At 43.0% G+C, this 25,218-nt stretch overlaps 1 protein-coding gene across 1 annotated transcript; it reads right to left on the bottom strand.

The window, feature by feature from the left end:
- Window positions 1-209: 209 nt before the first annotated feature.
- LOC145392180 (glutathione S-transferase D7-like) lies at window positions 210-24,889 on the bottom strand. Its single transcript, XM_080266629.1, has 4 exons — window positions 24,843-24,889; window positions 18,172-18,382; window positions 13,641-13,782; window positions 210-755 (listed from the first exon to the last, which is right to left on the bottom strand). The coding sequence occupies exons 2-4, from the start codon at window positions 18,369-18,371 to the stop codon at window positions 432-434; spliced, it is 666 nt and encodes a 221-aa protein (XP_080122755.1). The 5' UTR covers window positions 18,372-18,382; window positions 24,843-24,889; the 3' UTR covers window positions 210-431.
- Between the last annotated feature and the right edge of the window lie 329 nt (window positions 24,890-25,218).

Consider the following 25,218-nt stretch of genomic DNA (forward strand, 5'->3'; position numbering starts at 1 on the left):
ATACGAGTACACGCCTGTTTTATTGTGTCACACAGTAGAGAAATTAAAACAAAATAAGACCCCTATTTCTTCCCGTTAGTGTTGATTACCTGGCCAGTGAAATACCTGTGGAAAATAGTGAAAGGTGTTTTGATCCATTGCCCTTTTTGTGTGAAGGTGAACTGTCCCAGTGAAAACAGAAGGTAATAATAGATCCATTACTGAATGATCCTGTGCTACTTTACCCCATAAGTGACTGGAGCCTACAGGAATACTAGATGTTGAACTAGAGGAGTCGTGTGGATTGTGAAGAGAGGAAGTTGACTGAGAAAACTCATTTATTTAGTGCTATATAACCTATTGTAATACTTGATGGTGAACCTGAAGAGTGGTGTGGAGGTAGCTAGATGAAGATGTCAGAAAGATGAAGAGGTTTGAGGGAGAGCCATTATTTACTGCTTGATCTTGGACTGAATGAAGCCTCCGAACTTGGCAGCCGCGTCAGCATTCAGTTCTTGGTATCCTGGCATGGTCTTCTTGCAGCGCTCCAGCCAGGCGCTAATCACAGGGTATTTATCAGCGTCGAAGAACCCAGCTGCCTCGTAGGTGGACACGCCGGCCACCAGAGCGAAGTCCGCCACTGTGGGTCCGTCAGTGCCCGCCGCGAACTTGCCCTTGTGTTGGCTCAGGCTTGTCTCCAGCCAGCCCAGTGCCTCGTGGAACTGCTCCAGGCCCTTCTCAGGTGGTTTGGGAGCGCCGTCCTTTATCACCGGGTGCTGGAATGTTTTATTATCATCATCATCAATCAGTCATCAGTCATCATCAGTCACCAATCATCATCATAATCATCAGTCATCATCATCATCATCATTCCGATTACTACTTACGTGTATGGGATGTGTAAGAGTCACAAACGTAAGGAAAAACATAGTAGGATCTTTATCAGCCACGATTGGGTTGGGTTAATTATTGAACTCGTTGCGAATAATATTAACCGATTCAGCTGATTAACGAAACTAGTAAAAGAGTTAACGTAATTCCAAGTCTCTAAATGTAACCAACCTCAGTCAGCTTTCAGTTCCCTTGTCTTTGGTTCTCGTGCACAAGAAGTAATATAGTTTGTGTGGAGTGAGTGGACGGAATGAGGGTGTGTTTGCATCAATTTGTTTGGAGTGAGTGGACAGGGTGTGTTTGTATTAGTGTGTTTGGGGTGAGTGGACAGAGGGAGAGTGTGTTTGTATTAATTTGTTTGGAGTGAGTGGACAGAGTGAGGATGTTTGTTTTAGCTTGGAGTGAGTGGACAGAGTGAGGATGTGGTTGCATTAGTTTGCTTTGATTGAGTGGACAGAGTGAGGGTGTGTTTGCATTAGTTTGTGTGAAGAGGACAGAGTGAAGGTGTGTTTGCATTAGTTTGCTTGGAGTGAGTGGACAGAGTGAGGATGTGTTGCATTAGTTTGAGTGGACAGAGTAAGGGTGTGTTTGCATTTGTTTGTTTGAGTGGACAGAGTGAGGTTGTGTTTGCATTAGTTTGTTTGGAGTGAGAGGACAGAGTGAGGGTGTGTTTGCATTAGTTTGTGTGAAGTGAACAGAGTGAGGGTGTGTTTGCATTAGTTTGTCTGGAGTGAGTGGACAGAGTGAGGGTGTGTTTGCATCAGTTTGTCTGGAGTGAGTGGACAGAATGAGGGTGTGTTTGCATTAGTTTGGAGTGAATGGGCAGTTTGAGGGAGTTTTTTTTACCCAGTTCAGTATCTTTTTTCTTTTTTTAATTACCTGTCAAATCTGAGAGGTCAATCTTCACCATTGGGTCTAGCTGGCAATCGTGAAAATTAATGTATAGTGTCATCCACGCGTCGTCCACTCAGAACTCAGTTTAGCTTGTACTATACTCCTTTTACTCCATCTTGGCCCAAAATCGCTATCTCTTCATCTGGAGTGTTGAGTTGTAACAGTACACTAGAAGATGGTGCTAGTCACGAAGAAGTGTCGTGTGGAAGATGTTAAACTGAAGTACTGTCTTTTTCTGCCAATGGCCTACGTGTAATTAGCTACAAAACGGCGAAAATGTGAGCCAAGTTAGAGTGAAAAGAGTATAGGCACATGTTCTAGACACTGAAGGTTACTAAAAAGCTCCCTCTTCTCCTCCTCCTCATCTTATCATCATCATCATCATCATCATCATTTTTAAGGATGGGATGAGGTTGGCTCGAGAGAGAGAGAGAGAGAGAGAGAGAGAGAGAGAGAGAGAGAGAGAGAGAGAGAGAGAGAGAGAGAGCATAAAATTAACAACTGTCATGAGAAACAGTTCACACATTCTCTCACACCATTTGGTTTTGGAATCCTGGGATGGGATACGCAAACATATTTACGATCGATTCTCAGCCGCGACTTAGATTTGTTTTGCAGGAAGATCTAGACACATGAGAAGTTTCTGTAATTACTCTCCCCTCCTTGTCCTTCCTGCAGAAAACATAGTCATCGGTAAGTTTCCCCTCGTGAGTGATATTTGCTTTTTGTAGGAGAGACAAGTGAGAAGACAGACCCTGGACTGGCCTTCCCTTGTCTATCCTGCAAAATTAAAGCCAAGGCGACCGTAAATATGTTTGAGACACCCCTTACTCACTCTTGCAGGCATAACCATCTCGGTTTTCTTTAATTTATAGGCACGCATCACCTACACCTGTCAAAGTGTCATTCCATCGCCTATCACGTTACAGTATAGGTTCCCATTCCTGGTCCTCTGCCTCACCATATATTCTTCATCCGTCAGTCCCTTGTTATATCAAAAGCTTCATAAACTTTCATACCTCGCATTCTCCAGAACTGGGGTTGTAAAGGTAAATAGTTTGTAAACACAGGTTTTTATGTCAACAGAAATCCCAGGGCCAAAACTGTGATCCATTACACACTTTGCTTCAGACAAGGAACCTAATAATACATTATTATTATTATTATTATTATTATTATTATTATTATTATTATCATCAATTCCACCCATCCATCATCCAATCCTATGTCGCCCCATGAGGAGCGTAGGAACCCGGGGCTAGGCAAGTTGGTCCAGACATTTAAGACGAGTGTGACCAGCCTCACTCATCCCTGAGTGGTATTACATGAGCAATAAACCCCAACCACCCCTTGGATATAAACCTACACAGGCTTACTCCGTTTGGAGCACCTTAATTACCCACTAAACACCAGGTGGCACAATTTGGCTATATGGTTACCACCCAGCGTAGTAAATGGTTTCCTGGTGTACAGGAAACAATTTGGCTTGTCACTCAGTGTAGAGCTATCCATAGGCAGAAGGAAGAGGAAAGATTGAAGGAAAGAAAGAAAAATGAGGGAGTGTAAAGTCACCCGTTGGCAGAAGAAAGAGGAAAGAGTGAAGGAAAGAAAGACAGAATAGGGAGGATGGAAGAGAGAAGAGGGCAGACACTCAAAGCAGCACCACATCGAGCGAGTGGATGGTGATGATGATGATGATGATTATTATTTGCTGAATGATGATGATGATGATGATTATTATTTGCTTCTTTCCCCTTCAGTCTTTCTTTCCTTCATTTTTTCCTCTTCCTTCTGTCTGCGGGTGACTTGACACTGAGTGACAAGCCAAATGGTTTATGCACCAGGAAATCATTTACAACGCTGGGTGGTAACCATATAACCAAATTATGGCGCCTGGTGGTTTAGTGGGTAATTAAAACTCTCCCGTCGGATTTAGCCGGTGCAGGTTTATATCCAAGGGGTGGTTGGGGTTTATTGCTCACGTAATGCCACTCAGGGATGAGTGATTCTGGTCTCTCTGATCTCAAATGTCAGGACTAATTTGCCTAACCCGGGGCTCCTACGCTTCTCATGGGGCAACACCAGATTACATGATGATGATGATTACATTTCAAATGGGAAAATGCTTTGCCCTTACCTTGTTTCTGTAGTGTTCTCGTTCTGACCGTGATCGTTACCACGGCTCATACCTTCATTTCTGGGTCGAATGGCGTGATCGGCCTGATAATTACTGTGCATGTATACCTGGGCCTGGTATTTCGAAACACTTTTCTCAGATTTCTAAAGGCCCTTGCATTTTTTTTTTTTCTTTTTTAGAAAGTATATATCGACGGGCGTTGAGCCACCTGATAGCAAAAGAGTCATCCCAGTAAAGGCACTTGTTTTATTCACCTCCAGACAAAGTCACGACAAAGGGATATGTTTGATTCGAACATGCTTTTTAGCCTGTATTATTTGTAATTCTCATATTGGTTACAAAGCAGAAGTAAATGTATGTAGCCTACGCATAAAAACGAACTTTGGGAGATGTCGTGCATTTCCTCTCAAACGATGCCTGTAGTTGTTGTTGTTATTGATTAATAGTGGTACTAGTAAGAGTAATTATCGGTAGTAGCACCGGCAGTACTAGTAGTACGGTAGTAGTAGTAGTAGTAGCCTATCGTGTGTGCGTGCGTGTGTGCATGGTTTTACACGCATACAGGGTTGGGTCAGCAGGTTCCTGGCTGTTGTGATGCCGATGGTTGGGACGTCTTGTTCCAGCAGTCACATTTCACCCACAACCACATCACCCCGTATATCTTAACACTTCACCTCCATCATGTATTCCAGCTGATGTGACAAGATGTTTCGTTTCGTATCGTTTATAGAGGCCCCAACATGCTTGCATGCTTCGGCCTTGGTCACAGTCACAGGATACTGTTTACAAGTGCTTTGTGGGCCTACCAAGCCGCTGCGCACTTACTCCTACCGGGCTTCGCCCTCGAAATTTAATTGTTTGCAGCTACACGGTCGGTTACAATCATCTTGCAACTGCAATAGAATGGCTGACTGTATGAGGAATCTGTTTACACAGCCGAATGCGCAACATAGCATCGGCGCCAACAGTGCCAAATTATATCCATATATTTAATTTTAAGTGCAGTTTTATGATGAATATGACCAGTATTCAGCTGTTCATGTTTTTCCCCCGCCCGCCAGTGGTTTCAGTTATACACGACAGGCTCTAAAACTATACATCTGCTTGCAGTAGTTTTTGCACCACTGCACACAGAACTGCATCTCGATCCCACTGATATTTATTTTGTTGAGGAAAGCATGATTTTGTGTGATATTTGTCCGTTCAAATGAGTGCCATTTTTCAGCCGCGCCTCCTGCTGCCCGAAACAGACGAATACCTGCACAGACGCCGTAAAACTCCTGCTCAATGCTTTCTGTTAATGGAAAGTTAGTGGAGACAATTGTTAGGGGCCAAAACACACCTTTAGAAATGTTGAGTCGACATGAAATGATCAAATCTGTGACCCAGTTGTAACCATCCTGTCAAGTTTCATTGCAATCATTTCTCCAGTTTCGGCCGCGCTGCAGACAGATATACGCTTGGCTTGGATTATAGTATATTAGATTCAGTTTTCTGTTCCTTACACAAAAAATACAGTTTGTTTATCTGCCACCCGCCCTCTCAATAGTGTCTCTATATTCTGTTCACAATAGCTGGGCATGAAATTGGCAATTCTCCATCCTGAATGCGGAGCTGTAAAAAGAAAAATTAACAGTTGAATATGGTGCTAGTCACGAAGAAGTGCTATGGAAAGTATGTATAGCCGTAGCATTGTCTTATCCTACCACTGAGCTATGGAAAGTAAGCTACAAAAGGACGAAAATCTGTTAAGGTCAATGAACTCCAGGTTGCCTTGAAACAAAGACGGCTGCGGAAATTAGGCTAACATGATCTTCCCCTCGTCATTGCCCCGACCCTCAGTAGCCTCACAGCACAAGATGCATTATTTCCCCATATTATATCCTTGTATTACAGTAATTTAAAGCATCTGTATTTTCCACTTTCACTTACGTACTCGGGTTGGCATAGAAAGGTGTTTGTTTCCCTTTCCTATCAGTGCTTCCTCACACAGTACCAAAATGATCTTGGACAGTGCTTAACCCTTGTAACCGTATGTTGTATTTTCTCTTGGATTATTTTTTCATCTTAAAGTATGCTTGTGTGTGGAAGTGAAGGAGCGTTGTGGTGTGGATGTGGATGTGACAGAAAGCGTTAGGAGAAATACTTTGAGGTGGTTTGGCCATATGGAGAGGATGGAGGCTGACGAGGTGAGAGTCTGTGAGTGAGGTGGAGGGGGGAACAGGGAAGGGGAGGCCACGGAAGAGATGGAGGGATGGATTGGAGAGGTATGAGAGAGGGGGGGTGTAAGCTGGGAGCAGGGCAGCGAAATGGCGGGGGACAGGGCGACATGGAGGCAGTATGTTTCTGGCCACCCTTTGCAGAATTAAGGCGTCTGGCAATAGACAGATAGTGTGTCTGTCCTAAGCTGATATGAAGGTAAAAACCATGACGCCCATTCCTTTTTCCCCTTCTGAGTTACGTCCAGAGTCAGCACGAAGACCAGCCCTGTTTTCCCAGTCATTCATCCACAACCACTTCTTTGTCACCCCATACCCTTACACGACTTTCCTTTCCTTTCCTTTCCTGTTATCATCCATCATTCACCTATCCTGTCTTTCCCCTGGGTCTTCAGTGCCTTCTTCAGCCTCATACAGTTAGTTAATCTTCCTCCCTCCTTCCTCCCTTTTCTCTTTGCCTTTACTGCCTTCTCCAACCACATAAATTTTGTTAATTCTCCTCTCTTCTTCCTTGCTTTTCAATAGATCGCTGGTACAGTACATCATCCAGTCCAATAATTTTCCTTTCTCATTCCCGTCGTCCTTCCTCCTTCAACCTTCCTCGTAAAGTTAATTAACCTCTCTCTCTCTCTCTCTCTCTCTCTCTCTCTCTCTCTGTGTGCTTTAGTGCATAGAAGGCATTCCCATACACTTCAAGAGGACACTGTCACTCACCACCCACGTAACTCTCCCTTCTTCCCTCCCTTTTTCCCCTTCCTGTACCCTTTAACTCTTCCACGGTGCTTCATTGCATTTCATCATTTCAGTCAAACCCCAGGAAATAATGTTCAGGTAAGAGCGATCCTATCAGTCAGAGGCTTTCAAAATTATCTCGAGAATTCATTTTTGCCTTTTGATTCACTTGATTCACGAAGGAATTTATTTAGACCGATTCCAGATGATTATGTTCAACCGAGAGGAATCCCAAAAGTCTATCTATCTATTGCCAGACGCCTTAATCCCGTAAGGGGTGGCCACAAACATATTGCCCCCATGTTGTCATGTCCCCCGCCATCTCACTACCCTGCTCCCAGCTCACACACACCCATCTCTCATATACCTCTCCATTTCATCCCTCCATCTCATCCTTGGTCTCTTCTTCCCTCTCCCCCTTCACCTCACTCACATACACTCTCCTCGTCAGGCTCGCTCTCCATCCTCTCCACATGGCCAAAGCACCTCAATGTGTTTCTCCTAACACTTCCTATCATATCCACATCCACACCACAACGCTCCTTGACTTCCTCATTTGTCAGTCTGTCTCTCCATGTAACTCCACTGGCTCCTCTCAAATAACTCATTTCCACTGGCCTCACTCTTGACTTGTCTCCCTCCGACAAGGTCCTAAAAGTGTAAGGATTAATCTCCCTTTCTTATCACGATGGTTGGGGTTGGTGTTCATGGCCAGTCGCTTTAGTATTCCTTATAGATGGTGACAGTACTTGAATTTGTGTTTGCCTGTACTTGCTCATTTCAACTTGGCGTAAAATTGCCGTCTATCCATCCCTAGTACTGGGCTATAGTAAGACATTAGCACTAGATTATGATGGTAGTCAGGCAGAGGGGTTATAGAATGGATGTACACCCAGAGTATTATCATATTCTGCTATTACGCAACGGGAAATAAGCTGCCAATGTCCGAAAATCTCTGCCTATTTAAAAGTGAATGAATTATAGGTTATGGTTGCCACGCCACCTGTTGTCTGACTTGTTATGCAGTACGCTGAGTAGGGGATGGGCATCGAGGTAGTTTTTTTTTTTTTTTTTTTTTTTTTTTTTTTTTTAACAGAACGGAGGAAGGAAAAACAAAGGGAAAAAAAAAAAAATCCATACACCAGACTACTGGTGTCCTCCATTCATAAAATATCTGTAACAGTTAGACTTGAACAGTTGTGGGTTGAAATTTGGAGGAAAACAACTCTGGGGAAGCGAGTTCCAGAGAGATGCAGTTCGGGGAATGAAAGAATTCAGATAGGCAGAAGTTCTGCAATATGGTTGAGTGACATTCCAGTCATGAGCGCTACCAGATGCCCGTGTAGCACGAGGGAAGGCATGGAGAGGCGGCATCATGGACGCAACCTCGTCTGAGCACTTGCCAAAAAAATATCTGTAAAATAATGCAAGGGAGGCAACATTCCTTCTTACTTGCAGGGGAGGTAGTTTATATGTAATGGGAGGGTTGTTAATGATTCTAACAGCTTTATTCTGAATTTTGTCCAGTTGTCTCAATGCAACCTCTCCACAACCATTCCACAAGGGTGAGCAATATTCAAGCTGAGAGCGCACATGACTTATAAATTATAGCTAACTGCTCATCGGCGAAGAAGTTACGGACTCTGTACAATAATCCAAGTTTCTTTGAGGCGGCCTTAGCAAGTGATCTGACATGAGAGGTCCAGCAAGGCTGGCAAAATGCTAAATCAGGTTCTCACGTTGGAAGGAACACAATTTGAATGATCTGATTGGGATAAGTGGAAGGAACAGGGGTAAGATTCATTGTTGAGTTATTGTGAAAGGCATTCCAAACAAAAGATCCTATGGACACAGCTAGTGCATGTCAGTATGTATTCATTCCTCCTTCCTCCTCCTTCTTTTATGCCAACACTGTACCGAGGTCGAAATTGGATGCGTCAATGTATGATCTGAGAAGGTCTTTATAACCTGAGTATGCCATGATTGGTTCAAGAAAGAGGGTCTTTTTAAGGGTTTCACGTGCGTTCTGGCAGTTAAGGGAGAAGAGCAGAGGTACTCCTTTTACACTGAGGCAGTACAAAAAGAGTAGAGGCACTCCTTTTACAGTGAGGCAGCACAAGAAGAGTAGAGGTACCCCTTTTACACTGAGGCAGTACAAAAAGAGTAGAGGCACTCCTTTTACAGTGAGGCAGCACAAGAAGAGTAGAGGTACCCCTTATACAGAGGCAGTATAGTGGCGTGCTAATGGTCCCTGATGTAATGACAACTTTCCACTTTCCCAGATGGCTTCATGGTGAGGTTAATCCTTGGCAGAAACAGCAATGCCTAATTGGGCCTGCAATACACACAGACAGTATCTATGTGGCTGTCTCTCTGAAGATGAAATAAGCTTCCTCCCGTAATCCCTCCATTTGAATTCCTACAAATATTTTCTTTTAAATATGTATTTGCTACACAGTAATATAGCATTTTGGTACACTAAAAATATAAAGCACTTCTTCGGCATAAGATACAGGTTGCTAAGGTCAAGTAGCCCTGCTAGTCTGCTAGATCCCCTTAGAGTACAGATCCTGATGCTTTGGTACCATTTCCTCCCTTCCGCTGTGGGGAATAGGATGGCTGTTATAAGTGGAGGGACAGCATTTGAGAGCGAATGCATAACATTTCCCAAAATCTGTTTTGGTATAATATCCCTAACACAAGATCCACTTTGTCATACGGTACGGTACATGTATAACTGGTTTGAGGGCATGTTGAATCACACTCACTGTGCCGCATTAGAAGCTGAACTGGTCATGTGCCTTTACTGGAATAGTTATTATGGTATGGGAGGGTTTTACTTCCGTCTTTCAGTGCTTATACACAGTTTTATTTTTTTAATACATTTTACGCTGTGAAATCATTGTAAAAGCCCACATCTAAAACGTGAAAAACCTGTCTCGAGATACCAGGCTTGGGTACAGTCCTCGCTGGTTCTGCGTGTACATTTGGGTGTCATAATTGTACCGTGGAGGCATGAAGGGGTAGCCCCGTGCTGGCAGGCATGGGTCCAAGTACATGTGCCAGTACTGAAGAAAAGTACAAGTACAGAAGATTTGCCTTGTACTTACGTCCAAGTACTTGACAATGTACTAAAGTACAATTACATTTCAACAGATTATCAATTATTTTTTATAGATATGTTTATTTCAAATTCAGTAGCAAATATCTAATGAAGAAGCATGTTATGGTAATATATTACAATGATCTTACTAAAATGAATAAAGTTAAGCCACCCAAAATATCTATCTGTGTAGTTCTCAGATTTTAGACTGAACCTTGGCCCACAGCGCCTGAGAGAGGTGAAGAACTACCACTATTGTTTAACAGTTTACATACATACTGTTTATTAAAACAAACAGTTGAACTAAAATAACTTGATTGTGCTTAATGTCATCGTCAAAGCAGTTATTGTTATTTAATTACTTATGCAATGTACAGACGTCGGAATAAGTTCGTTTCCTTTTCCGGGGACTAAGGCGTTTGTAACACTGCACGGTGGAGAGCTATCCTCTCCTCCTCCCTTCCTCATAGTCCCATACTCCCACCCAAACCCCCCACTTTTCTCTCCGACCCCATAACCCCACCCAGTACCCTCTATCCTCTCGCTCACAACCGGCTAGAGGTTACCGTATATCTTGCACCTCTTTAGTTCGAACAAGATAATAATAGATTAAACTGTATCACAAATATCTCTTTCGACCGCCATCTCCCACACATCTCGTTTCCTAGACGCTTCAGTCCCAAACGCTTCAGTCCAAGTAGTTGCCCCCGGAGACCAACTTTGTCATGCTGCCGAACCTGATCCATTATAACCACGATAGGGGTACTCAAGTTAGTGCGAGTGACTTCGGTATCTTTATGAGAGAGAATTCTACTCCCTTGACAATGCGTCGGTATGAACCATTCAAGTTTCAGTGGTAAATGAATCAGTATGTAGCGCTCTAGTCATCCTTATATGCACGGTTTTCGGGGAATAGTTTAAATTAAAGCATTCCTCTCTCTCTCTCTCTCTCATGTATCTATATCTGCCTCTACTGTATATCTATCTATATCAATCTATTTATTTATGTATCTATCTACTTCTATCTATCTATCTATATACAGAAGAGAGAGAGAGAGAGAGAGAGAGAGAGAGAGAGAAAGTGTGTGTGTGTATAGGTTATTGCAATAGCAATATCTGGCGCCGGAGATCTATTTCGATATCCCAGTGGTCGCAGCAGTTCTGAAGATCCCGAAAACGGCATGTCTCTCATCCCATAGAGTCGTATCGCTTATTTTATATACTGGGGAGCTACTGGTTACACTGACAGAGGTGGGAGGAGTGACATGGGTGTAGAGATTCGGGCTTGTGGGATGGCATCAGCTGTTGAAAGAGTCAGCGTTACCAATACATACACACAATAGTCCGCTAGATTAGTCCTCAAAATCACTAGATTATTGCTATATGGCACAAAATGCCTGCATCTCTATAGACCATTGGGTGCACCCCCTACGATATAGTATAGGAGGGCTTAATTCCCGCGAAAACAACTAGCATTCATGTCACCCAATGCCATATTTTCTGCTAGTTCGAAGTAATTATTTCTAAATCTAACGATAATTGAGCTACATTGGCAACACTGCACACGGTCGGTGTAGGGAAAACTAGAGCAGCGAGCGGGAGGGTGTGTGTGGGTGACCCTGGCTGGTGATGATATGAGGCATATACAGTGATTATGCCCGCAGGTGTGAGGAACAGACAAGGACCCACACTGGGGTTTTGCGCGACAGCTCCGTGCACACCCACACCCTTGTCCTAACCAACGGAAAGTATTAACGTCACCGTATCTGATACAGGGCTCTTGTTTGGCGAGCCACAGCTCGCAAATGCGTTTTATCCCTTCGGCGAACAAATTTTACATGCAAGTCGCTTTTTGGCGAGAAGAAAATACATCCACTTCCAAACCCAGTAAACTACAAGAGAAGTAAATCTTACTTAAATGAGCAAAAAGCACGTTGTGATCGATTATTAAGTCTTTCCCTGTCGCCACTGTGAATGTTTAAAAATAGACAATGTGTACATAAATAAATATTTGTATTTATTGCTCGTAAATATTTCGGCTGGTAGTCAGTTTGGTTACTAAAAATTTATTTGGCTCGTAAATCTGAAACTTAGGAGCCAAATGGCTCGCACCCATCGGCAGTTAGCAAGAGCCCTGTGATACGGTGTGATATCCCAATGGTCATAGATCACCAGTATACGCTATGTGTGTGTGTGTGTGTGTGTGTGTGTATAAGAGAGGTGTCTACTACCGCGATATTTAATTACAGCTCTCTCTCTCTCTCTCTCTCTCTCTCTCTCTCTCTCTCAGTGTAGTAAACCTTTTCGTACCTTGGTTTATGATATACTATATCATTTTATTATTAGTTGTTCGTACTACACTTAATTAAAAAGGTGCAAGAAGTACAGTAAACTGTAGCCGACTGCGAGCGACAGTATGGAGGGTACTGGGTGGGGTGATGGGATCGGAGAGAAAAGTGGGGGGTTTGGGTGGGAGTATGGGACTATGAGGAAGGGAGGAGGAGGGGATAGTCAAACACCTTAGTCCACGGAAAAGGAAACGAACTTGTTCCGACGTCTGTATCTTATATGACTATTACTGTACTGTACTTGAAAAGTACTTAGAAGTACTTGATTTTTTCAAGTACATTTGGCCCAAGTACAAGTACATTAATTTTTAAAACCTCAAGTACAGGTACTCAAAATTTTGTACTTAAGTACAAGTACTTGTACTTGGACCCAAACCTGTTTTCTTGGTAGTTATGGAAACCAGATTTTTGCAGCCTTGGCACAGAGTTACTGCTTTACTGTCCATTCTCAACTTCTACCCGTCCCCAGCCACCCAGAATTGCTGAGAGAAGCAACATACGTCTGTCTGTTTGTGCTGTTCCACTAACCGTATTACAGTGTGTTGGCCGACACTAAAATAAGAAGTACTTGAGATTATCAGTGAATTATCAGTGAATGTTTATCGAACTTTGTGATTAAGTATTTTTGTCGTTTTCAAGGCATTTTGTGAATAAGTATCAATTATATGGTGTAATTAGTGAAAACATAGTGCAATACTTATGTGATACGGTCCATATAATAGTACCGGTATATTTACATGTTTTGCTTCAATTGATATCACTTGTAAATAATTTGTGTATTTGTGGTGCTTAGAAGATTTTGTAATTATTATACACTCATAGTAGTTATACAACGAAAATACGGAATCGTGAATTAGCAGCATGGAAAGTGCTAAATATGCCACAAAAAATGCCCGTCTAAGGTAAGTGCATTTTCATAGTGGAATGTAATCTTCCATTTTATAAGGCTGAAGGTGGTTTATAACAGTCTTCAAAAAATCGTTCTTTGGGAGGAACATAGCTAATGCATTTTCCTTGTTTTGGTCGAGTTTAAGCAGGAACCTTTGTTCCTTTTTGTTTTGTGTTTTTCATAATTATCAAGATTTTATAGTAAGCCTTGTATGAAGAGGTACACTAGGTCTGATATAAGCAAACGCAGCTTCCCAACATTGCTCAGAACTTGAAGTCTGCCTGTAAACGTGAACTGGAGGCTAATCAGAGCAGAAGTATGGCCATTAAGGCGTAACAAATTTTGGTGGGAAGAACGTAAACACTATTACCGTGAAGAAACAGAGAGGGAGAAAAGAAATGCCCTTTTGGGAAATGTAATACTTGTATGATATAATGAAGTAACTAACCACAACTCCTCTCCAGCGCTGCATGAGTGTACCACTGTCAAAGTAGAGGAGTGCATCCACCTTGGCTCGAGTCTTGAGATCCTCAGGGTACAGGGTCTTGTCCTTCCCGTACAGCCCCACCAGGTACGTCAGGATGGCACGGCTGTCAGGGAAAAAATTCATCACTTCCTGTCTGCTGAACACCACCCCACCTCCTCAAAATCCTCCCTGTTATTTAATGTCAACTGTCTGAGCTATCTGAGGCTACTGACAGCAAACCCTTTTTGTATCCATCATCCTTTACACTTTAAGCCAGAGGAGGTTGTTGTGTAAAGATGTGTAACAGTGTCACTTGCTGTCGTGTTTCCAAATTTGAATTTCCAGAATTCTGTATGTTGTGGTCAATCTCTAAGTATAGCTGTGTTGCTTACTTTATCCCCCGGTACTGGTGAGGGACGCCTTCACCTGGTGACACCGATATAACCAGGCAGCTCTGCTGCGCTGTTATGCAAACATTCCTAAGCTCCCTCCCTATCCTTTGAAAGGTGGATGGTGGATTGCATGTAAAGGGTAACTTAAACATTCAGTCAGTCGGGTTCACGTTCTGATGAACATTGGGTCACAGCAGCAAAAATAACTTATTCCCAAATTCTACTGGGTATTCAAAGTTCTTTAACTATCTGTCTATCAGGGTGGAACACATTCTCTTCATATCTCCTTTCTCAGTAATCTCCAGTCTGAGTGATTTCAGGCTTCACCACCACCTTCAACTCTTATCTCCTTCGACTGATTCACCTTGTTAAGAAGCCTACATCTTTTCTATCCCCCTGGCTTAAATCAGCTTGTACGGCACGCTACTCATACCCCTGATTATTCTGAACAGAGTACTAACATAGTTAATTTTTTCGTACAACTAATTCTTTTGCTTATTCTGTCAGTCATCTTTTAAAGTTAGAGGTCATTTGATCAGAGTCTTATCACTACAACCTGTTCTATCACCCTAGTAAGGCCTGTGGACCTGCCTGTGGAGGGCTTCAGTGGCACTATGCTACTGCTGATTGATGGACTCTCTCAGGCAGTACTTCTTTGACTTTACATGGAATTATTGTTGTTTCCATGGGTGAGGGCTGTCAAAGTGTGGTCAGTGCATGACAGAGGTTAATCTCCCCAGCATGGAAGCATACATCCCTTATTCTTACCCTGTGACTAATGCAATAATAATAATAATAGCAAATTTAATCACTCTTTCGAATGTCCACATGAAGGTGACAGCCTTCTGACCTCTAGATCTATTTTTTTTTTTCTGCCACGCTTTGTGCAAAATCCACACCCACCTTTTTCACTTGGTTAAAAAAAATAAATCTGTTCCAAATACAGTCATCTTTTTAACTTCAACTCTTCCTGTTCGTTGTGACATCATGCTAAAAATTTCTCTCTTGTCTCCTCTCTCTCTCTCTCTCTCTCTCTCTCTCTCTCTCTCTCTCTTTCCATTGTGATGTCTCTTGCTGTTTCTTCCAATGAAAAATCGGAATGTTTACTCAGACCTCTGCTTCTCACACCACCCTGAATGATTCCAGTGCTATTCCTCCATCTCCCCTTCACACTTTCTCATGCCTGTAATTTTAGTACTTCCTTCAGAAGATGTGTATATTCTGTCCTCTCTATGGCCTCAGTACAGACAGGCGTACGGTTTTGTTGGGGTCTCTCTTACTGATCTCAAGAACTGTTCCCATGCTGACTCCATGCTCAGGCAAACTCTTTAGCCTTTGTCTTTCAACTTGCACGTTCATTTTTAGGTGAAAGCTTCCTCCCGTTCAGCCCATCCCAAAGATGAGTGATTGTTCCCACCCCCTTACCATCGTCCAGTTGTTTTTATCTCTTGCATTTCCAGAATCTTCGACTTTGTCCTCAGTAGGAAGATTCTAAAGCACCACTCCTCTCACAAAGTTCATTCTGACCATCAGTTTGGGTTCTGCCACAGATGTTCCATTGACGATCTTACATACCTGCCAGATTCATGGTCATCTTCCTTTCAGGTGTTTAGTGAAAACTTGACTGTTGCACTTGACATCTCAATGGCCGGCAACAGAGTTTGGCACAAATCTTCAATTTCCAAACGGCCTCTTACGGTTTCTATATTTTCTCTGTGCCTTCGTCATTCGCTTCTTTTCTGGCAGCCCCATAGCAGTTGTTGTAGACGGTCACTGTTCATTTAAAGCTGTCAGTAGTGGTGTTCCTTAGGGTTTAGTCCTGTCACCTCCTCGCATCCTGTTTTTCAGCAGTGATCTTCTGAACTGGACATTTTAGCACTACTAACATCCATCTTTGACGACTCCATTCGATTCTTACAATGTCCAACACAACAATTACTCCAACGGGCACGAGATACGGCTATGACACACCTGGTTTCTGGTTTGTCGATAATATCCAAGTGGAGTAAAAGAAACCTTGTTAACTTTAATGCATCAGAAATTCAATTCCTCCGTGTCTCAACCCCACAAAAGCTTCCATAGCAATATCCTTAAATATTATTAACTGGTATACAACTCAGTCCGTTGTTATCGTTTACAGTGGAGTCTCTTTCTCACTGGACATAACATGGGAATATTACATTACTTCCCGAGCAAAAACACTTTTCAGAGTTTGGATGTGCTAAATAAACTCCATAATTTCTGTGCCCCTGTGCAGCTGCTGACTTTGTACAGGAGTATTATTCACCCCAGTATGCAGCACAATACCGCTTTGATGTGAGAGAGGGCTTACCACATCCAGCTCTTCCGTAGAGATTGGAGGCAAAGTTGTTTCGTCCTATCAGCTCCTCTCTTACTGATTCAACATTTTCCCCTCACCACCATGTCGCATCTTTTTTCCTCTACTTAGCGGTTTGAATGGTCACTATTCTTTTAGACAAGCCTATCAGTTTGCATCCCTTCCCAATTATAGTGGGCACACAGCACCCATCAAACAATGTAGTGACAGGAAAATAAGAGTAAAAGTAGATGATGTATATTCCAATTTCCACTCAACGCCGGCGTGCTGCAGGGGTATGATCTGGCCCCAACCCTGTTCCTGGTTCATATTAATGATCTCTTATCTTTCACCCACAATCCCATCCACTCATATGCAGATAACTCAACACTACATAGTTCATTCACACTCAGACACCCATTTACAAAGTCTAATATCTCTACCTCTCAGTACAGCCATCTGCATAAATCAAGATCAGTGAATGGGGACAAAACAATCTTGTCTCATTTAATGCTAGTAAAACTAAATATATACAATTTACTAATAGACAGATATTGCCAGATTCGTATATTACCTTCAGTACTACTAATATTCCCATCTCCAAAAGTATTGAAATTCTCGGCGTCTCACTTAACAATGCCCTCAGCTGGACCTCTCATGTTAGATCACTTGCTAAAACCGCCTCAGAGAAACTTGGATTATTGTACTGAGTCCGTAACTTCTTCACTGACGAGCAGTTAGCTAAAATTTATAAGAGTAATGTGCGCTCTCAGCTTGAATATTGCTCACCCTTGTGGAATGGATCTGGAGAAGTTGTATTAAAACAACTTGACAAAATTCAGAACAAGGCTGTTAGAATTATTAACAACCCTGCCATTATAAATAACCTACCTCCCCTACAAGTAAGGAGGAATGTTGCCTTCCTTGCATTATTTTAGATATTTTTATGGCAACTGCTCAGACGAAGTTGCGTCCATGGTGCCACCTCTTCATGCCTTCCCTCGTGCTACACGGGCATCTGGTAGTGCTCATGACTGGAATGTCACTCAGCCATATTGCAGAACTTCTGCCTACCAGAATTCTTTCATTCCCCGAACTGCATCTCTCTGGAACTCGCTTCCCCAGAGTTGTTTCCCTCCAAACTTCAACCTACAGCTGTTTAAGTCAAACTGTTACAGATATTTTATGAACAGAGGACACCAGTAATCTGGTGTATGGATTTTTTTTTTTTATGCATTTGTTTGTCCTTCCTCCGTTCTGTTATTAAAAAAAAAAAATCTCACTCCTTTATTGTCCACTTCCAGTGCAAGAACCAACTGGAACTCTTAGCCCTTCGTGTATTCAACGTCAGCTCTGGATTTCCCTCTGTGTGCAACTTCAAGGCTTTGACAGGCAATGCGTCCAGGAATCTTGAAATGAAGAATCTTGATTTTGGATCTCTTTGATTAGTTCCTCTTGGGAAAAGCAAACTTTCTGTAGGCTTCCGGTCTTTGATTCTATTATCATTAAAATGCATGCATGCACACACACACACACACACACACACACACACACACACACACACACACACACACACACACACACACACACACACACACACACATTTTTACACTGTGTTATGCTGCTTAAAAATAAATAACACCTCTCACCTTTGTATTGCCATCAAATGAAGCATTTGATTTAGATATTGATATTTATGGGGGATATACTCAATTTCAGTAAATTATTGTATCCCACTGAAATTTTTAAACAAAAGTGTATATTAAAAATTATGAAATAGTATTAACATGAGTGCCAAACCTACCTTTCCCAGAGGATCAGATCGCCATCAACGAGTGTCGGAATAGTGTGCTGTGGGTTTATGGCTACAAACTCCGGCTTGAGCTGTTCTCCCGCCATTAGGTTGACAGTTCGCAGGTCCAGGGGCACGTCCACAGCCCTGGCCAGCAACAGCACCGAACGGCAGTACGGCGACATTGGCATGTAGTACAGCACCAGAGGCATTGTGACGATTTCTGTTGATAGACAGTTGGCATGTAGTGCAACCAGAATTATCTTATTACAACTAAAAAAGAATTGATCATTAGTCTGTCTGTCTATCCATAACCAGACTCTGTAATCCGGGAGAGGATGGCGGTAGCTCAGTTGGTAGAGAGGTGGCCTGCAGTCCAACCGGACCCAGGTTCTGATCCCTGAGGGGGCAGGGAACAGTTTAACCCGCCGCGTCCCGGAGACGTGAATTCATGTCCTCACATGATGTGCACTCATATCCCGGAGACGTAAATTAACGCGACAACATTGCAAGGTCCCTAATTTGCACAATTTTCAATTTTCGCGAGTGATTTCGCCAGTGATTTTTGGCACGTATACACGGGACACCTTCCTCTATTCCTCTACAAGATGCCAAGCAGGGACAATGCCTTACACCGCATAACCTCTCCCCCCCCCTGCATGCCATTTTCTCGGCAATTCACCTGTTACTAGTGACCTGGCCAATAAAGACATTCAGGGCCAGAGTGATTCCCCAATCGATGACAATGTGGAGAACAAAGTTTACATAGTATTAGAGGAAGAAACAGTCAGAAATGATGATCAGGTAATGTGGGAAAAAAAGGTCATGAATGGTGATGAGTTAGTGAGTGAAACAATGCTTATAATGCCTATATTACTGTTTGAAAACCAATATACTCTTGTACTACATATAAACTCGTACCAAGTAAATAAATAAATACTGTTTATGAGTGGATAAAATAGTTACCCTCCCATAGAACTCGTTTTCTTTGGTACCAGCCTGTTAGAAAACCCAGTCAGGTAAGGAGGTACTCGTATCTGGATCGAGTATTTTAAACCTCAGGTGAGCGATTTCTCTGTGAATTTTCGATGTTTCTGACCAAAAGCGCATGTTTGAGCCAAAAAAAAAAAAAAAAAGGGTCCAAAAATGTCGGGACTGGGGCGTACCACTGCCCAGAAAACGTTGGGATGGGGCGGGTTAAGGATTTGAATTTCATAAAATCAGACTTTACTGATCTACCAGAAGACCCGCAGACATGTCATAAAAATACCTCTGCTAATACCAAAACACCAGTCCTGTATGAGACAGCCCTAGTGTGTATTCCATATGGACGGTGGGTGTTAGCGCCGAAGTGGTGACATATGGTATGGTATGTAGGAGGACTATACAGGGCCATGGTAGCAGACAGTGAAGCCTAGGCCCAGAGTCGGACGCATAAAAAAAATAATAATAATAACTCGCTTCCACGTCACTCTGTCCACCATCAGGCAGTCCTTTCTCTGTCCCACATCATTTTTTTTTTCTGTCCCACACCATTTTTTTTTTTTTTTTAACTATATCACCATTTTGTCCATTCACCTCGTTCATGGTTTCCCTGTCCTTCTCTTTCCCGCTGCCTCACACATGCACTCTCATGGTCATTCTTCCACCTTCCATTTACAGGACTAAACCATCTTGGGATATCCCTCCTAATACCCAGCACATCTACGTCAAACAACTCTCCCGGAATTTGCAATTACGGCTTTACTTGATTTCTACTGACAAAATGAGAAAAGGGATGTGCTTGATAGTCGCACTCTCCTTTTCTGAATAGAAAAGAAAAAAGGATTATTTACAGATTAAGCAATTAAAAACCACCCTTCTGACTCAATGGGACTACCGGGGGTTGGTAGGGGAGGGGGCGCCCTTGCCTGTCGCACCCTGCCTAAAAGCTGGTTCGGGTGGAGATCTACCACTATCAGTTATTCAAAATACTGTGTCCCTCGGTAAAAGACTGTGACCTTGCATAACGTCATTTATTGGCACTCCCAGAGGCCACCCCCTGTGAGGGGTGGTCCTTAGTCGTCCCACTCTACCTAGGCTACAACCTGGTGCGGGCGGAGGTATATCATTGTGCAGAATTGTATTTTCCTAAGTAAAATAACACACACCATATGACCTACGGCCTGGCCCTCAGCCTTCAGAAGTGTAAAGTGACGCCCTGAGTGAGTGACGCTGGGACAAACAAAACATTTGGCATGGGTGTGACGGGAAAAAAAAAAAAAAATGCATCTAGTTGAGAACCAATGTCACCTTACTTTAATGTAATTGAAAAATATGCGCTTTGCAAAGTCAAAACTCGTGTTTCCTCTGTAGCAGGTGTAGAAGTATCTTATCCTACGCGTAAGTCTCACAAACACCCATCACACATGAGTACAGCTGCAGTAAATTATTCGTTTTGACTCAGCCAATGGTCGAAGAAAGAGGTACCGGTACATTACATGGCTGTACTTGTAAAATTTTGCTTGCAACTTTTCTTAAGGTATCGTATCTAGTGAGATGCAGCTGATGGCACAAAAGTCTTCATTTTTCTTGCATGTGCCAGCTCAGTTGCACCCTTCTGATATGTGTTGTGTGCTCATATGCATCACGATTGAGGAGAGGGGTTGTGATTATTTGTGTGGAGCTGTGATTGCTAAGGTGTGGCTGTCCTTACTGGATGATATGTATACGTGACAAGACATTTTACGACTAGATGCTTCGGGTATGAGGCCCAGGTTCTATCTACTCTACTATTGTGGCCTGTGACGCGATAGGATGGGGTTCTAATCCTGTGGGACCTATTCGATTCATGCATGTTGTGTGAGTCATCTGGGTTGTCTTATGCCCAACTGTGTTTTACTCTCCACACCTGAAGTCTCTATTGAGTTGAATAAAGTCTCTAGCAATATCCTGAATATTGCCTACAGGTAACTTTACACTCCCTCTTCTGTCTTTCTTTCCTTCATTCTTTCCTCTTCCTTCTGCCTGTGGGTGACTCTACACTGAGTGACATGCCAAATGGTTTCCTGTACACCAGGAAACCATTTACTACGCTGGGTGGTGACCATATAACCAAATTTTGGCGCCTGGTGGTTTAGTGGGTAATTATTGCGCTCCAATCGGATTGAGCCGGTGAAGGTTTATATTCAAGGGGTGGTTGGGGTTGATTGCTCATGTAATGCCACTCAGGGTTGAGTGAGGCTGGTCACTCTCATCTTAAATGTCGAGACCAACTGCCTAGCCCCGGGCTCGTACGCTCCTGATGGGGCAACGTAGGATTGGATGATGGATGGATGCACAAATACGTCCTCGTGTTGAATGGGTTAAGGCAAGCAGGTGTCATTTACTGCAACTTTGGTCTACTGTAGTTGTAGTTGTCGTAGAATTGAATGGTGGTTATAGGAAGGTTGGTGAAGCCAGGTGGTATTCAGGGGCCGTGGAGAGGGAGAACGAGGAGTATTCATTAAGTAATAGTGATAAGGGGTAGAATCTGAAATCCGTGATGGCTGTGCAAAGGAAGTGTGTCCCTCAGTAAGGTATGGACGTAGTTTTTAGACAGTATGACACTAGACATAGGAGTGTGGCACATAACACAGACTATGGTAACTCAGCAGAAGTACTGTCACTGATGTATTCCCAGGAAGATGTTCGCATTAATCCAGAATCCACTCCTTGTGAGATGTGTGAAGGTGGGTATATGACACTGGCGTTGTAATGTGCTTCCTCGTGTCATTTGGCCGGGTCTGCTGCTTTCAATTTCTTCATACATGTTATCAGGCTTCAGTGTTCATCCTGGAGTTAAAAAAGAGGCTGTGGTCTCTTGGTACCCTGGTGAGTTTCAGGTACTGTCTACCTGTCTGTCTATACCTATCTATTTGTTTATTGTCTGACGCCTTAACCTCATCAGGGGTGGACGCAAACAAATCGCCTCCACGTCATCCTCCGTCAACAGGCAGCCTTTCCGTAACTCATACCCCCTCTCATATACTCTCCACTATTCCTCAGTCTCATCCTCGATTCCCCCCTTCCCTTCACCCACATACACTCTCCTAGTCAGTCTCTCATTCTTCATCCTCTCCACATAGCCACGCACGTAATCATTATCTTGCTTTTCGGCACTTTACCCAGTGGCGAATGGATTATCACGTCCTCATCCCTGGCTACGAATTAAGTACTTGAGGTGGGGGTGACATGGAACTCTTTCATGGTCCGGACAGCTCTAGCATTATTTTCCAACTAATCAGTACGCGGTATTATCAAAGCAGTGTACTGAAGATTGAGGGAAAGGCTGTGATATCAGGAGGTTGGATTAATGCCGCATAATTCGTGGAGAGAGAGAGAGAGAGAGAGAGAGAGAGAGAGAGAGAGAGAGAGAGAGAGAGAGAGAGAGAGAGACTACTAACCAGCTCTTCCAAAAATTACTTTTATATCCTTTACAAAACTAATTCTTTCACGCGCCTTCACATTCAGATTTGATTTCCCGTTTGGAACCTCTTTTATTTATTTATTTATTTTTTTCACAGGTCATCTAGATAATTTTATGTGCCTATAAATCCCGACTAAGCTGATTGATAGCCCATGAAAACTTGTCTTGGTTACTTAGATTTTATACTTAGATTTTATACTTATTTATTTAAGAGGAAGAGAAGACCAGTGTTTTGAGAGAGACAGAGAGAGAGACCTTTTTTCGTCCTCTCCTTATCTCTCCCTCTTAACACTCCTCTAATAATCAGCTGCTTATCTCCTTAATGCCCTCTTATGTGTCCCTTCCCTCCCCTCCCTTCCTCTTCCTACCTTTCACCTTCCCTCTCCCCACCTTACACCCTCCCCCTTCCTTCCTCCCTCCCCATTCTTCCTTACACCCTCCCCCTTCCTCCCTCCCTCCCCATTCTTCCTTACACCCTCCCCCTCCCTCCCCGTTCTACCTTACACCCTCCCCATCCCTCCCCCATCCCTCCTCATCCTGTCTCCTAAACTCGTCCCTTAACTTCCTTTCTCATTTTTTTATTTTTTATTTTTGCCGCATCACACTTCCCTCCCTCCCTCTCTCTCTCTCTCTCTCTCACACACACACACACACACACACACACACACACACACACACACACACACACACCTCTACTTTCACCTCTACTTTTTCTTCGTTTCTCCCACTTTCACATACTTTCTCTGCTTTCCTCACCTTTCTCCTTCCTTCCTGCTTCCTGCTTCCTGTCACGCCTTGATTAGTGTGTTTGGTTGTATATTAACTATTTGACGTTCGTGTGTGAGTGACTTTAATCCCTTCAGACCAATGACGCTTCTCTTATTTTTACGTTCAAGCTCCAGACTCTAATATCCAGGTAGAATTTTTGAACTGGAGGGAATATAATTATAGAGCCATCATTAAGTTCAGGTATGCTAATGTGCTCACCTGAAAGTAATTACAACATCTGGTTACAGGTACAATTAACTGTAGTGACGTCACCATACTGTATGGGTTAATGTGTGTATGGATCTTGCATTTTAACTAAGTGGAGATTTTTCGTCCTTATGCAGCATTTTTCCAGAAGCTCATTTCTAGAATAAGACAATGCAAGGCTTTACATTCTTTCCATAGCACTTCTTCATGACTAGCATCATAGTCTAAAGTATCATTCTAGTGTTAATCTCTAGCGACTGTTCTTCTTTTTAACTAGGCAAGATTATCGTTCTTTTGCAGCGTATTTTCCGCACCTCAGTGGCAGAATAAGACAAGGCTTTACATCTTTTCCATAGCACTTCTTCGTGACTAGCAACATATTCTAGTGTTAAGTGCCATATTCTAGTGTTACTCTCATGGTACAGCTTAACAGGTATCATGTGGAGGTGGCAATTTTGAGCCAAGTCACAGTGAGCGAAGTATAGTTAGTGTAAAGGAGACAAGTATTATTCCAAGCTTTAGACACAAGTATTATCCCAAACTTTAACGAATACATAGCGGTAAAATCGAACCAAATGAAACACACACTAGTAGAGATCGGAGTTTCACTGTATTTCGCCTGTTGTTCATGTTTCTTCAGACGATACTAGCTTAAGTGTTTCTCTGCCTGTACCTGTGTTTTCATTCTTGGTGTACGGTGCCGCTGACCTCCGCTGCTACACTGCCAGGAACGTACTCTGGTTTACTCTGCTCTTTTCCTTCCACCCTAGGCACTTTTGAAAGCTTAAACCCACATGCAGTCCTCAGGTATATATTTGTTTTGAATGGTTAACTTGCTTTCTGCTTCCCACAAACTTCCTTCTCGCTCCCTCCCGCCCATCTCACTCCTAGCTGTCTCTTCGCCTCTTCCTTCTTACTAACATTTTCAAGTTATTCATCAATAGTTTTTCTGGAGAGGGAAAGAGAGAGAGAGAGAGAGAGAGTCAAACCGAGGTGTACAGGACATCCTAACACAAGCATTAACCAAAAGCATGTCCGGGAGGCTAACTGAATGCCATAATGATATCGCAAATTACTTCCGTTTACCCTGACACAGGAATGTTGTGGCTATCTGGTTATGACAGCTGGATGGGAGCAGTTTGACAGCTGGTAGAGAAAGTAGCACTGAACTTACCCACAGCGATGTCGGGAGCTAGGCACTTCAGAAATACGTCATCTAAGTAGTGGTAATAATAGTAATGTAACACCTGAACAGATGTACTCACAGTAGGATGCCGGGGAGTGTAGTGTATTGGTGTACTAGGTGGTTCAGGGTTCCCACACAACTGCGCTAAACATGCCGCTCTCAACGTGCCATCGTAAACACACGTAGCTGGTTTTTCCCGCTGCTCTACACTTCATTCCGTATTTTTTCGACTGTTCGTTATTTCTTCATCTTGTGCTTCGTAGGTAATGATAAGCGTAATAGGGTACATTGGCGATAGTGTGGTGTGTAGCTGTGTGTTAGGGTGTTTTTATGATTTTGTGTTTGTGTGGAAATATGTGTATGTTTTATGGACGAGGAGTGATTGGGACGACAGAGTGAAATTCCTGTTACCGTCTCGTCATGGTTACAAAGCAGCTGACCACCCTGAGTA

The sequence above is a fragment of the Coenobita brevimanus genome, chromosome 21 (assembly GCF_032717465.1).
Source record: "Coenobita brevimanus isolate Jiangsu-jjx chromosome 21, ASM3271746v2, whole genome shotgun sequence".
Classification (NCBI taxonomy): domain Eukaryota; kingdom Metazoa; phylum Arthropoda; class Malacostraca; order Decapoda; family Coenobitidae; genus Coenobita; species Coenobita brevimanus.

Bases quoted from the DNA above. Each gene is read 5' to 3' on its own strand.
- LOC145392180 (XM_080266629.1), bottom strand. From the start codon at position 18,371: ATGCCTCTGGTGCTGTACTACATGCCAATGTCGCCGTACTGCCGTTCG. The intron at 13,783-18,171 runs GTAGGTTTGGCA...TTTCCCTGACAG, and splicing joins GATCTGATCCTCTGGGAAAG to CCGTGCCATCCTGACGTACC. The intron at 756-13,640 runs GTTAGTTACTTC...AAAACATTCCAG, and splicing joins AGCGCTGGAGAGGAGTTGTG to CACCCGGTGATAAAGGACGG.